Raw genomic sequence first — 14,811 nt, forward strand, 5'->3', positions numbered from 1 at the left:
TTTTACAGAATGACAGATGAACTACAAGGACAAGTACCGAAATAGAAATGGGAGGAGAGCTTTAGAAATTAACTTTTTTATTTATAAGGTGGAACCTGCTGAGACTCTGTCACCTTGTTAATTAATAAGGATTTCATGCAGCCAACAGCCATCTGGATGGGAATAACAGGCCACAGGCCTGAATCAGAACATGTCTGGTCAGTTTGTTGCTTTGCCACACATTGTGCAATATTCAGTTTAACAACAGACACATTAACTCTGGAATGCTGTGGTATCTGCCATCTCTGTAGGTTATTTATTGGTAATAGCAGACAAGCCAGCCTATTAGTAGGGTTACACAGGGTTTAACAGCTGTTGTGTGCGCGTGCGCGTGTGTGCGTGCGTGTGTGTGTGTGTGTGTGTGTGTGTGTGTGTGTGCGTGCGTGCGTGTGCGTGTGCGTGTGTGTGTGTGTGTGTGTGTGTGTGTGTGTGTGTGTGTGTGTGTGCAGGGACGTGCTGGCCATTGGGAAAAGCGGGACAACTCCCGAACGGCTGGTTCATTCCCGGCCGGTCCAGGCCGGCCATTAGGAAAAGAATAAAAATAAAATGTCGGCCTTCGTTCCATTTTGGGGACTGGGCGGCCAGTAAATAAAGTAAATCGTCACTGTCGGGCAGAAACCTTGTATCTCCAAGTTTCAAATTTGTCATTTCTTTCACAAAGCAAAGCCTTGCTTCATCATACAAGGCTGTCGCACAAAAGTAGTGAAAAGTAGTGAAAAAAGCACACAACGCCTCGCAGTGCGAGGCATTGTGTGCTTGTAGATCGGCTGTTTTCACTAGTTTAACCCATTTAGACCTAAGTCCGCCTGGAAAAAAACCTTAAAAACCTATGGCCGATTGGAAAAATACCCCTAAAACCTGAGATTTTATGGAAAACTTCACAGAGGTGTCAACGTCTACTAAAACATTTATTTCTCAGCCTCTGTAGCAGCTAGAAACAAAATTTCAAAACTGTTTGATAGCTTACACCTTTGGCTTTCATGGGAAATTATTTGTCATGGTCCAGACCTTTATCATTTTTTAAAAATAAATCTGCAAACTCAAACATTGTAATAAATCTTATAAAACGTCTAATAAATAATATATTTCTCAGCCTACTGTATGTAGCTCATAGAAACATAATTAGCAAATATTTGAGACCTTACACCATAGGCCTTACACCATAGGCCACCACTTTGACAAGAAACAACAAGCACCAAAACGTTCTTATTGAAATATTAAATTCTAGTTGTTAGCTCCATATAACGGTAAATCTGGCGAGCGACATTTGTCATTATTATTATATGTGCGTGCGACGTGTGTGTGTGTGTGTGTGTGCGCCTGTGTATGTGAATGAATGAACCATATCATCATAATCATTTTATAAGTGTTATTACCTCCAGATAGCTGCGAATCTGTTGTTCTGGAGTTTGGGGTTGACTAGCTGTTCGGCTAACGTGTTGGTCTCTGAAACTAGCCGTCTCAAAGTGCATCCGTGAAAAGTAATCCAGTCCTCATGAAATCCATGAAACACTTCTTCATCATCGTCGTCGTTTTCAAACATATCACGTAACAATAACAATGCCAATTCCAGCGGGTCCGGTTTGCCTTCGCTCAATGCGTCTTTCATTTCGCTGCTATGAGAAGCTGCACTGGGATTCTCCCAGTGCAGCCCCCTCCCAAACAGAAAAAAAAAAAAACCCAGAATGCTTTGCGGTAGTCAGGGAAGCATACGTCATCGCCTCCTGATGCATTTCATTGGCCACGAGACCAGAAGAGGGTAAAAACTACAGGAAACGCAGGAAACGCATTTTGCGTTCCCGGTCTAAAAGGATAAACAGCATTTTGCGTTCCCGGCCTGAAAGGTAAAAACGCATTTTGCGTTCCCGGTCTAAATGGGTTAAATCATTTTTAAAATGGTTTTGGACATACAAGGTTTCCACCCGACAATGGCGAAATATAACTCATATAATTGGCCCACTGGCTTGTCACTTGTCATGTTCTGAAATGGCAAATCTTTGAGTAGCAGCAGCGCTATATAGAGATCTCTCTCTATAGCGCGCAATGAGGGCCTCTCCAACTCTTTTTCCCGGGCTGAATCAGGGGCCCAGCATGTCCCTGTGCGTGTGCGTGTGTGTGTGTGTGCGTGCGTGCGCCTGCGTGCGTGTGTGTGTTTGTGTGTGTCTGCGCGCACGCTTCCATTGAGAGAACCAGACTTCCAAGATTGTTTTTCTTCCTATGGAAATGAAATTGGATACAAAATGTGCAAAACTCCACTACCGAGAGTATAAACATTTTTTAAAGCATCCAAATAATTGGCTTTCGATTACCATGACAACGAACAACTCTCCGAAGCATTCAGTGCTAATTGGTATAGGAAGCTATCTGCCTGTGTCATGATGGTAGCGGCTGTCTGCTGAATTAACTTGCCATACTTTATTTCCGCTATCATCATTACAGGAGACAAATTAATAGCGGAAAGTCACGCTTTCGCTCTCTTCATTATTCCGCGCATAAAGTACACAGCGAACAGCTTGACAATTAGCTGTGAATAACTCTTTGCCGTCGACTGCAAATCCATAGGAGCCATTCTGTAAGTCATATATGACGATAGGAAATTATCATTAACATGAAGGATGACTCTGAATCTCCCGGGCTCTGAATTACGCGTCCGCTGGGCACGGCAAGGCGGTTAACGCTGGTTAACGCTGGCCAGGGGTGTCACAGCGAATTCTGGGGCCCTGGGTACAAGGATTCATGGCGGGCCCCCCATGAATTATTTTATGCTTTAACTAATGAAAAATAGAAGATATACAAGTTCACAGCGCGGCTCCGAGTGCCGCGCTGCGAGCTTGTAGATCTGCTATTTTGGAAAAATCATGAACATTTGTGCAAGTCTTTGAATATTTCAAATTTTAAACCTATGTTTCTATGTCAGTGGTGCTCAAACATTTTCATGTGAAGGACCCCCAAAATGATATGTATTTGGCCACGGACCCCCATCTCAAAATATTTAGTTCCAGGGACCCCCCCAGAAGCAAAATTTGAGTTACAAATGTCCGCTTAAAAAATACACATATTCAAAGATTTGCATAGCCTGACACTCAGCCTGAATTGACATTTCGTTTCACTTCATTATTCAGTCTGAGGTCGCTCCCACCCAGTGCGATTGCTGGGATGGGCGTTGCCAAAGAGGCAGTCTTCTGCGATTGGTTCACCGTCTGACCAACACATGACGTAGTGTTGTTATGTGTGGCTGGCTAGTGGCTAGCCTGTTGCTTGCTAGTGCTACTTGCTAACCAAATAAACAGGCAGAATAGGAGCACTACGAACTAGTAATCAAACACAACATAACATGCCTGCGTACTGGTGTTTCATAGCGAGATCGATAAGATCGCATTTTACCACATTTTACCGCGACGCGATGCACGGTACGGTACGGCGGTGGCGCTGGTTTACTTGAAAACGCACGAGTTCTGGGAAACCCCCACCCACACTGATCACAAGACGCTGATTCACGACGCTGATTCGCCGATCGGATTTTCAACCGAGGAAGGACTCTTCAATGAGAGCGATTCTAGACCCCTGAATCACCAAAACAAAAATTTAAAGGGGTGTGGCTAGCGATTCAGGGTCTGGAACTAAGCTAAGATTTGCACACATTTTCACGACTTTTCAAAAATAGCAGATCTACATATCTGCTATGTTTCAATAGCTAAAGTATAAAATAATTAAGGCCCCTCCATCCTTGGGCTCTAGTAACTTTCCCCCCTCTTGTGACGCCCCTGACGCTGGCGCATGGAGGAACTTATACCGGCTTGATCATTCAGCACACGTACCAGGGACAAAATGTCACCTTCCGCCTCCGCATTTCATATGACCTGACAGAAGACGTTGTAACGTGATGTTTAACATTCCCGGGGTCACGAGAAGGAACGACGGAAGTCAAACATTTGCACAACAAGGGTATTATTACAAAACGTGAAAATACCGCTGACAAAGTGGCGTCATTAAATCTTGACATGGTTATTCAGCGTGAGGGATCCCTGTACACTCTGATGTGTGAATATTGAGACACAAACACAGTCAACGATCAAAGTGACTCACATGACAGAGCTGTGTCACCAATGGAACTGTGAAATGACTAGGGATGGAACGATAAGCGATGTTATCATTTAGCGTGATAAAAAACAGTGGTGGAAAAAGTACTCACTTATTTTACTTAAGTAAAAGTAGCAATACTGCAATGTAGATGTACTCTGTTACAAGTAAAAGTCTGGAATTCAAAATGTACTTGAGTAAAAGTAGGAAAGTATTGGCATCAAAATGTACTTAAAGTACCAAAAGTAAAAGTACAAAATGTTTGAAAATAGCAGATCTACAAGCTCACAACACGTCGCATCGCGACGCGTTGTGAGCTTGTAGATCAGCTATTTTCAAATAGCCAAGGTATAAAATAGGGCTAAAGTGGATGTATGTTTTATAATATTATAATTTATATCTGCAAAGTAACTTGTAACTAAAGTTTTCAAATAAATGTAGTGGAGTAAAAGTACAATATTTGGATGCGAGATGTAGTGGAGTAAAAGTAAAAGTATTGGAAATTGGAAATACTAAAGTAAAGTACAAATACTTCAAAAGTGTACTTAAGTACAGTACCTAAGTAAATGTACTTAGTTACTTTACATCACTGGATAAAAAACACTCACGATAAGGAGATTTCATTCATCGTGATATCGTCCTCTATCATGCACTGGGATCAATTCAACTTTTAACCCTAACCCTACCACTTAAACCCTCTATAATATTGGTAAAAGGTACTTATAATATACGTACTTGATACAGTCTTTTTTCACTCTCTATCAAATATCTTTGCGTTGTGAGCTTGTAGATCTGCTGTTTTTTGGCAAATGTTCCACCAAAGATAATGGATTTTGATTATCGTGATAATATCGTATAATCGTGATATAATATTTTCATATCATCCCATCCCTAGAAATGACACACACAAACATCCTCTCTCTCCCTCTCTCCCTCTCTCTCTCTCTCTCTCTCTCTCTCTCTCTCTCTCTCTCTCTCTCTCTCTCTCTCTCCAGCCATACTCTGCTCGATGCTCCCGTTTCTACTTTTGGTCCGAGCTGCCAAGATCAATATGATGATTGATGATAAGAGTTCCAGATAGCAGCTGGCTTATAATCACAGGTTAATTCAAGCTTAGAGTTAAGGTTAAAGCTGCAACTTTTATGTCCTACCCGGATTTGAAGCCTGGCCTCCTACGTGAGAGACCAAAAATATATCATTATCTTCAGGCAATAATTCAGGCAATATATACTATATACATTTTGGAGACTTGGAGATACGAGGTTTCTGCCTGACAACGACGCCAATGTTCCTTTTAGAAACTCAAAGCACAGCCCGCCATGGGGCTCTGAAGCCGGGCGTTTACAGCGGCCTGCCTCTCCTGTCACTGATACAGAGGAACAGCCAGGGCCATCAGGCTGACATTGTTCAGACGTCATGTCTGTCAGTCATCCAGGCTAGGAGGGAAGCAGAAAGACATTATAAAGCCTTCCTCCTGGGGCCGAGCCGTTTCTGCCCCTCGCTGTGTGTGACCCACTTATCTGACAGCACCGCCGTTCAAACTTTTAACAGGCTCCAGCACCTCAGAGGCGCTCCAGAAGAACGGACGAGAATGTAAGACGGAGCGACATAAATCATTTCACCATCGTCGTCATCACTAAAAACTAAATGTGGGATGAAATAACATAAAATATACATCTATCATAACCTCTGTGATTCTGAATACTGTCATGCGCCGGTGGAAAACCCTGGCCCGACAGTTCTTCTGCTGAAGAACAAAAGAACTGCTCTTAGATCTGTGTTCTGTGATCTGTGATCTGCAATTAGACATCAAACTTAAGACAATGAGTTTAAAGCACTAACAACAGAAATTACAGAACACTAGGAACAAACAGGGGATGTAGGTGCTAAAACCACAGCAGAGCGTGCGTGTGTGCGCGCGCATGTGTGTGTGTGTTTAATCTAGTAGTTGTCCATTATTGCGACCGTAGGTCGCATTTACTACCAAAACCTCCACGGGCTGTCTGTGCGTCAGTCAGTCAGTCAGTCAGTCAGTCAGTGAGTCAGTCACACTTTTGCCCTGCTCATATCTCCACAACCGTTGCCCCCATCCATGCCAAATTTTGCACACACACTCCTTGACTGCCAAACTACAACCTCCAAGGACCCCCGGAGCCCCAGGGACCCCCAGGTCCCTGGGGGACCCCCAGATGTAAAAAATGACCAAATGTGCAAAAATGACCAAATGACAACCCCAACGGGGCTGCTCACGCGGAATTCCCGGGGACCACCGACTCCTGGTGCTCCAGAACGGATGCAAAAGTGGTGGCGCCCCCAGTGGAGGACCCCCTGCCACTGCAGCGCACATAAAATGCCGTAACTCGGGCTAGGAGCGTCCGGGAGAGCCGGGGCCGGTACCTATTCGTCCGCCAAGGCAACGCGGAGACCCCCCCCCCCCTCATTTCTCACATGACCCTATTCTAGCGCCACCTTCAGGCCGATTTTTAAAACACATTTTTGGACACTGCTCCTACAGTTTTTGCCCTAAAATCACGAATATCACTACACAGCATGGCTACACTCATGTCATCAACATGGATCAGGAAGATTTTGGAAAAACAAATTTTTGCGCTATTTGTGGAGATAAGCCACCTACGGTCGCTTATCTCCCGATTAGGGAGTCTTACTGGTTAATAGACAGAATATCACACATACACCTTGGTTGTGAGTGTGTGTGTGGTTGTCTATAAGCCAGGCTAATAGACAGACAATAGTTTCAACTGAACAGTGTAACGCAGTCACTGATTGGCCCGTTCATTTTCTGATTCCTCATACTTGCTCCCTATAGGCCGAATAGACTGATATTGAGGAACGCGTGAGTGAATCCATGTTATATGTTATTAGTCAATAAAACTGGTTCTCAACATGGGGTCTGGGGACCCCCAGGGGTCCTAGATGATGGTATTTACAATCTGATCCATGCTCAGCCCTGCACCAATCAAAGTCACTGGATTGGTTTAAAGACTCGGCCACTCGGGGGAGTTAAGATTTCTGAACCTCAACAAAAAATCACACCTGTGTGAACTGACCGGGGTTGTGGGGAGGGGGGGGGGTGCCTGTGTTGGTGTGTGTGTGTGTGTGTGTGTGTGTGTGTGTGTGTGTGTGTGTGTGTGTGTGTGTGTGTGTGTGTGTGTGTGTGTGTGAGAGAGAGAGAGAGAGAGTATTGCAGTTGATGCTCAGACTAGACTCAACATCACCCTCTCTGGTCACTGAGTGGTAGTTCAGGCTACATACACACACGGACGGACGGACAGATACATACACGGATACACACACGGCCATGCTATGGAGCGGTCTACCACCGCTCAAAAAAGACACTGGTGTTCTGACAAGAAAGAGACACCGGTGTCTACTGTCTACATATTGACAAGAAGGAGACAGAGGAGAAAGTGGTACAGTCAGCTGGGGCATTAAGGCCACTGTGGCCTCAGGTCATGCCATTGGTTTGAAGAAGAAGAAGAAGAAGATTTTACCTACATCACCCCACAAGGGAAATTCAGTTTTCAGCTTAACCCAGCTGAACCCAGTGCTGCCCACAAGGAGCACGAGGGAAGGGGAGCAGTGATAGCTGGAACGGGGAATCGTACCTGCGACCTCTGGGACCTCCGGAGTCCTAGGTATGGACACTAACCACTCAGCTATCACTGCATAATCACTGTTTGAGGGGCACAAGGCCAAACAGTGGGGCAACGGAGGCCATGGCCTTCATGGCCTCCATGAAATAAATAATGTGAACGTTGAATGTTCTCACCTCAGCACCATGGTGGGACAGACTCTTTTTAAATAAATAATGTAAATTGAATGTTCTCACCTCAGCACCATGATGGGACAGACTCTTTTTAATGTAAATGTTGAATGTTCTCACCTCAGCACCATGGTGGGACAGACTCTTTTTAAATAAATAATGTAAATTGAATGGTCTCACCTCAGCACCATGATGGGACAGACTCTTTTTCCTGAGGGACGGAGACGGCTCGGCCGATCGCAGCGGGGTGGGACCCCCGTTCTTCAGGCGCTCCCCTACCGACGGAGACTTTGGTACGGTCCACGCAGGGGCACCATCTGCAACGGGACAAGACTGCACCATCACAAACAGCACATGGGGTCCTCCCATATGCCAGTGGTTCTCAGTCAAGCAGTGTTGATTTTGTCGACTAAAACTATGACGAAAAATGTTTGTCGACTGTGTTTTTTTCACTGACGAAAACTAAATAAAAACTAAACAAAAACTAAGCTGTGGTGACTAAAACTAAGACTAAATATATTGACAATTTCGTCAACAAAATAAAAACTAGACTAAAACGTTAGGGAGGGACTAGAGGAGAAGACGGTCATTTTATGTTTGGTTGCTCTCAAGTGTTGCGTGCTGAAAATAGCCGATCTGTCGTGTGAGCTTGTAGATCTGCTATTTTCAGCATGCAACCAAGTGTAAAATCAGCCATTATGATGTCATCAAGGCCCGCCAAAATACATTTAAGTTGACTAAATCAACTGTAGATTTAGTCGCCTAAAATCTTATGATATTTAGTCGACTAAAATTAGACTAAAACGAATACTTTTCAGGTGACTAAAACTAAATTATATTTTATTCAAAAGACTATGACTAAAACTAAATCAAAATTTGCTGTCAAAAACAACACTGCAGTCAAGGACCCCCCTATTGAAACCCCCTCCCCCTTTGAAAATGTTTTGTGCCAGGGATACCCATACGTGAAGCTTTAAAAAAAGGTTTAAAGGGACTACAACATGAATTTCAAAATGTTCATTTTTTCTTTCTTGTTTTTTGGTCTTCCCAGTGTCTCTTCCAGCCCCTTGCCTTTCATTTCAGTGATTTTCTGAATGGGCGTGTCTGAACGGTACTCTTTTGAATCTTCCCACAGCCTAGGTCGGGGGTCAGCAACCCGCGGCTCTAGAGCGGCTCTAGAGCCGCATGCGGCTCTTTAGCGCCACCCTAGTGGCTCCCTGGAGCTTTTTCAAAAATGTATAAAGGGAAAGAGATAGGGAGAAAATATATATATTTTTGGGACAAACATGACACAAACATTCTTAACGCTTTTCAATGCTGTAAAAATGTGTAGAATAAATATTAAATGTAATGCTCATTGTGTATTTGTAGCCTACTTAGTCATTTTGACAGTAGGCCAATATAATGACGCACAAAACTAGTGAAAACAGCCGATCTACAAGCACACAACGCCTCGCACCACGAGGCGTTGTGTGCTTGTATCGGCTGTTTTCACTAGTTTTGTTCATTTTGTAAATGATAAATACAAAAGTTTTGTACATACAAGGTTTCCACGATATATAAGGCTTTTATAATTGTTTGCGGCTCCAGACAGATTTGTTTTTAGTTTCTTTGGTCCAATATGGCTCTTTCAACATTTTGGGTTGCCGACCCCTGGCCTAGGTAGACAGTGGGCTCATTTCCTATTGGGCCCCCTCGAGAAGGGGGTGGTACTTTTAGGGAGGCTATATTCTATTGGAGGTGGAACCATGAGGTAAAGTGGTACTAAAATTGGTACGATACGGAGAAGATTACAATTGACTCTACATGGTTCTCATCGTGGTTCTCTACTATTCCCTGTATCGTTCCAATTTTAGCCCAAAGACAGCGCCCCGTTGCCAACAAAGGGCATCTGAAACAGACAGACAGAACATGAAATTTCAATATCCGAGTGGTTGTTTAGGCTAAAACCTGTATAAAACCCTATTATGGACCAATATTTATATAAAATATATATTTTGAAAAGCATGTTGTGTTCCCTTTAAAAGGTTTAAAACAAAAAAATAGCTGAAGTATGAAATAGGGTTTAAGTGGTTAAACTGTTCCTCGTTTTGCTGGGGACCCTCTGGAAACCCTTCAAGGACTCCTGGGGGTCCCCAGACCCCCTATTTTGAGAACCACTGAGACATACAATACTATACTGAACAGCAATAAAGCCTGTATTGACTAATGTACAATTACAGTAATTGCTCTTGTTCTTTGGTCAAGGAGGACGAGGCGATGGTTGAGAAATGTTTGGGAAGAGGAACGGAGACAGAAAGGGCCTGGGGAGCAACGGTGCGTTCTAGTGGGGATTCATATGATGCGGCAAAGATAGAAGATATTACATTTCACAGATATGAGGCCAGGCTGAGACAGCCTGCTGTGATGTGAATAGACAAGACAACCGGAAATTGTGTGTGTGCGCGCGCGTGTGTGTGCGTGCGTGCGTGCGTGCGTGCGTGCGTGCGTGCGTGCGTGCGTGCGTGCGCGCGCGCGTGTGCGTGCGTGTGCGTGTGAGAGAGAGTGAGAGACTTGTCCATTATTACCAGACAGACTGTCACACACACACACTTTGTCAAAAAAGGTCAGGAAAGACAATTCAACACAGAACCATTAACCACTTTAGCTCTATCATACTTAACCCTGCAAGACCCGAATTAATTTCTACTGGACAAAAAAATAAATAAAAAAAAATCAGATGGTGTTGTAGCAGTCCTAATCACAGGAAAATGTAATGTTAAAAAATGAATAATGTTTTTGTAAGGTTTTATAGCCATAAATCATAAATCATAAATCATGATCTAATTTGCATTTTGGGGATATTTTTCACAATATAACATATGCACGTGTTCTAGACAAAAAAATATTACAGGCATTTTACTTATGTTTTAGTGAGGAATAGCTTCTGTTAAAAAGTGAGATGTTGTTCGTCCAGACGCTGGAATTTCAACTTGAATGTCAGCCTCTGTGGGGGGTATTTATATGCAAATATCGTGGCCAATGGTATTGTAATACTAAACAATAGGATTTAATGGTGATGTTAACACCTTGACGTCCGAAATAGAATGGTGGTTGGTAGATTAGCCGTGACATTTCTATTATTGTATTGTGATCTGAGACATAATATTATGTTTATAAACATGACCCCGCAGCCCCTCCATCTTGAACAGCGCCGCTGTTTTTTCTTTTTTTTCCCCCCCAGGCCAGTAACTCACCATGATTTTCTGGGATAGAATGGGGGTTTTGGCCGATCGTCGATGTCCCGTGCGTTTCGCGTGCGCGATCCTTTCACGTAAATGTCCCCGCAAATAGTCCATGTGTGACTGAAGAACAGAACTGAAAAGTTTCGCTAGCATAGCCCCAAGCATGGCTGCAGGAGGAGCTCGAGTGTGTAGACAGTAAACGGATGGGTGGAAGGTGCCTTGGAGAAGGAGAGGCGCTGACGTCACCTCTGCTTCATGCACGGTCTGCATGAGCTATCAGTGCACGAGTGGTGACTAGGGAAGGTTAGACGATCGCCGATTTTCGGATCAAAAGCTTTTATTCCGGTTTTAAAGACAAAGTCCGGGAATGTACGACGTGGCTGAGAGTCCCTGGGGGGATGTGCGATATAGTACGGTTTTAACATTAAGGGGCTCCCCTTGGCTTAGAAGGTGTTAATGTGAAAAAAGAACAGAAAAACAAATTATAACATTTTTTAAAAAATGATTTAAAAATGTTGCCAAAAAGCAACGCTGGGCCTTGCAGGGTTTTAATCAACCGACCTCGTGCTTGGCGTTGTGAGCTTGTAGATCTGTTTCTGCTATTTTTGAGATTTTAAAGTTTTGTTTGAAATTGTCCACCTATAATGACAAAATAGGGATGCCACGTTGAAAGTTATTGCCTAGAAACTACAAACTACAATCCCCTAGACCTGCTGAAACTACAAACTACAACCCCCTAGACCTGCTGAAACTACAAACTACAACCCCCTAGACCTGCTGTACTCTAGGCAGATTGGAGAGCATCGCCTACTGATTGTCTGGTGACGTCCAAATTCAATTAATGGGCTAAATCTGTGTGGAAACAATCCAGAAATGTTAAAAAGTAACTGCATTGTAGAACCAATGCAGAGACTTTAGGGTTGTCCTTCATATTGGGACGTGATCTGATTTATTTTTCAAAATCAGTGGGTGTAGGTTTTTTTAGTGGCCATTCTCGCCCCTATAGAATGGCGGAGATCTTGACTCATGACTCGTCGTCTGACTACGAGACAAGGTGCATACTTCATACATGTACAGTAGGCAATTGTTTTAGCATATCTTTTTTCAGAGTACTTCAAACACTTAAGGCTTTATAGTGATAGTGCAAACATAGAGAACCATGCCATAGTCATGCTAAAAATTAAAGCAGCTCATATCTTTCACATTTATATGGTTATTACTAGTGTTGAGGCATCAATTGTAGGGCAGTATAGTCTATTACTAATAAAGAGATACCCAAGACTATCATCACAGCATCCTTTAAAGGTCAAATGTATAAAAATCCAGGTTTACACACATCGCTCTTTCCTTGACTACACTGCCGTGTGTAAATAAATCAAAGAACGGCCTAAAAAAAGAGATCTTTAATGAAAGTAGGAATGGCCAGCAGCCACAGCCTGTGATATTCCATAGTCGTCGTTCTGGGGTGGAAACCTCATATCTCCAAGTTTCAAACTTGTATGTTCTTTCGCAAAGTAAAGCCCTGCTTCATCATACAAGGCCGTCGCACAAAAGTAGTGAAAACAGCCGATCTACAAGCACACAACGCCTCGCGGTGTGAGGCGTTGTGTGCTTGTAGATCGGCTGTTTTCACTAGTTTAAATCATTTTTAAAATGAAAAATGCAAAACGAACGGTTTTGGACATACAAGGTTTTCACCCGACAGCGACCATAGTGAAAAGCAATGGCTGTCCTGAGCTGGCTTGAAGAAGTGTCTGATGCTATTATAGTCTCTAAAAACAGACCTCAGACCTCGGGACGGTCAAGTGACAGGGACTTTAAGCAGTGTCTGTTAGTTAACCATCTCCAGAAATACTGTGCTTCTGTAAATGTACAGACAATGGTTGATGACTATCGGATTTGATGATTGTTTATTTGAGAGGTTCTCCTCCAGCAATAAAGGGAGCCTTGGTGCATTCCAAAAAAAAAGTGGATAGATTTCAGAAAGCATGTCACTGTCAGACAGAAACCTCGTATCTCCAAGTTTAATTTTTTTTTCGCAAAGTAAAGCACTGCTTCATCATACAAGGCCATCGCACAAAAGTAGTGAAACGGAGCGAGGCGTTGTGTGCTTGTAGATCGGCTGTTTTCACAAGTTTAAATCATTTAAAAAATTATAAATACAAAACAAACCGTTTTGGACATACAAGGTTTCCACCCGACAAAGACGATATCTGAATAATGAGGATAACTTATTAAAGTCAAAGAATACTACAACATCGCAAGTAGGTTCTATTATTTAGCACAGCTTCTCAAAAATGCATATTAATAAAATATACTCTGCATCGTGAGGGATTTTAAAGGGACACTTTGCCGGGTTTGAACCTGAATCTGACCTAAATCTAACCTAGATCTAACGTATAAATCTAACCTAGACCTAACGTATAAATCTAACCTAGATCTAACGTATAAATCTAAAATCTATAACATGACTTAAGTCTTACCACTGTGTTCTGTGGGTCAAGGGTTTGCTCTCCAGGCCATAGAAAAGAATTGCTAGCTTACGTAAAATGCAGTGTTTTGACACATTTTATGTAAGCTGTCTGCAATTTTTCAGTGGCATCGAGAGAGCAAGCTCTCAACAAGCATTGGGACGTGTTATGCAAAATCTGCACATCCTCAAAACAGAACTATGGGGGATTCAGGTAAAAGATCGGCCAAGGTACGCTTAAACCACTTAAACCCCATTTAAAATGTTATTTCCCTCTTAACCAAATCTCTTTGCCCCAGAACAGGGATGCTAGGGTTCAAGTGGTTAAGGTACAATTGTTTCCTGTTGAGATTGGCACATTTCACCCAGGTTTTTTCATCTCACTCACGTCACTGCAATGTAGTTTCAAATGCACTACATTGCAGGCGGTTTTTGAGAGTGAAAAAATTAAGAAGACACATGTGACGTGTGATCTGGGCAGCTTGCCCCAGGAAATGTGCCAAGCTCAATAGGCAACAACGGTAACTGGCACATAATTCTGAGATGTCACAACAATGCACCAGAAACAGGAAGACTCTTTGTAGGAAAAGAGTTTCTGTGCCATTGGATGTGTACCGGGTACCACAGGATGTGTACCGGGTACCACAGGATGTGTACCGGGTACCACAGGATGTGTACCGGGTACCACAGGATGTGTACCGGGTACCACAGGATGCATGCGGGGCCAACAGAAAGGCAGTGAACAGACAACATGACATCATGCAGTGAGTGTGTTTCCAATGGCGTTACCTTCCAGTTCTGGGCTGTGTGGACATCAACGCTCCGCATTTTGTGCTGCCCAATTCCGACCGAACATCCACGTCCTGCCCAACTCTATCTCTCTCTCTCTCACACACACACACACACACACACACACACACACACACACACACACACACACACCCGCGCACACAAACACACGTGCCCACATACGGCGCACACACCCCACATCATCCGCTCTTTACATTTGACATGCCATTGACTTCTCAGCTCCACAATGCACGACTCAAGGCACTGCATGTTTTTTTTTTTTTTTCTCACGTCAGACCGCCGGGGAACAAGGTGCCAAAGAAGTTGGCAATGCAAACCATCCATTCCTTTATGGATTTTCATCTCATTAAAGGAAAATTGCTCCGCGTGTGGGAGGGGGGGGGGGCCTTCAGCAAGCGGAGTTT

The 14,811-nt window shown here is 43.4% G+C and overlaps 1 protein-coding gene across 1 annotated transcript in view; it reads right to left on the reverse strand.

Moving 5' to 3' along the window:
* Positions 1-14,811, reverse strand: part of osbpl10a (oxysterol binding protein-like 10a) — a gene marked incomplete at its 5' end in the record, with an annotated part of 278,334 nt that overhangs the window by 105,559 nt on the left and 157,964 nt on the right. Inside the window, one exon of the mRNA XM_080735634.1 lies at positions 8,084-8,220. Within this exon, the coding sequence (XP_080591760.1) occupies positions 8,084-8,220 (137 nt within the window). The remainder of the gene's footprint in view (positions 1-8,083; positions 8,221-14,811) is intronic.

The sequence above is a fragment of the Nannobrachium achirus genome, assembly GCF_963921795.1.
Source record: "Nannobrachium achirus genome assembly, chromosome: 10".
Classification (NCBI taxonomy): Eukaryota; Metazoa; Chordata; class Actinopteri; order Myctophiformes; family Myctophidae; genus Nannobrachium; species Nannobrachium achirus.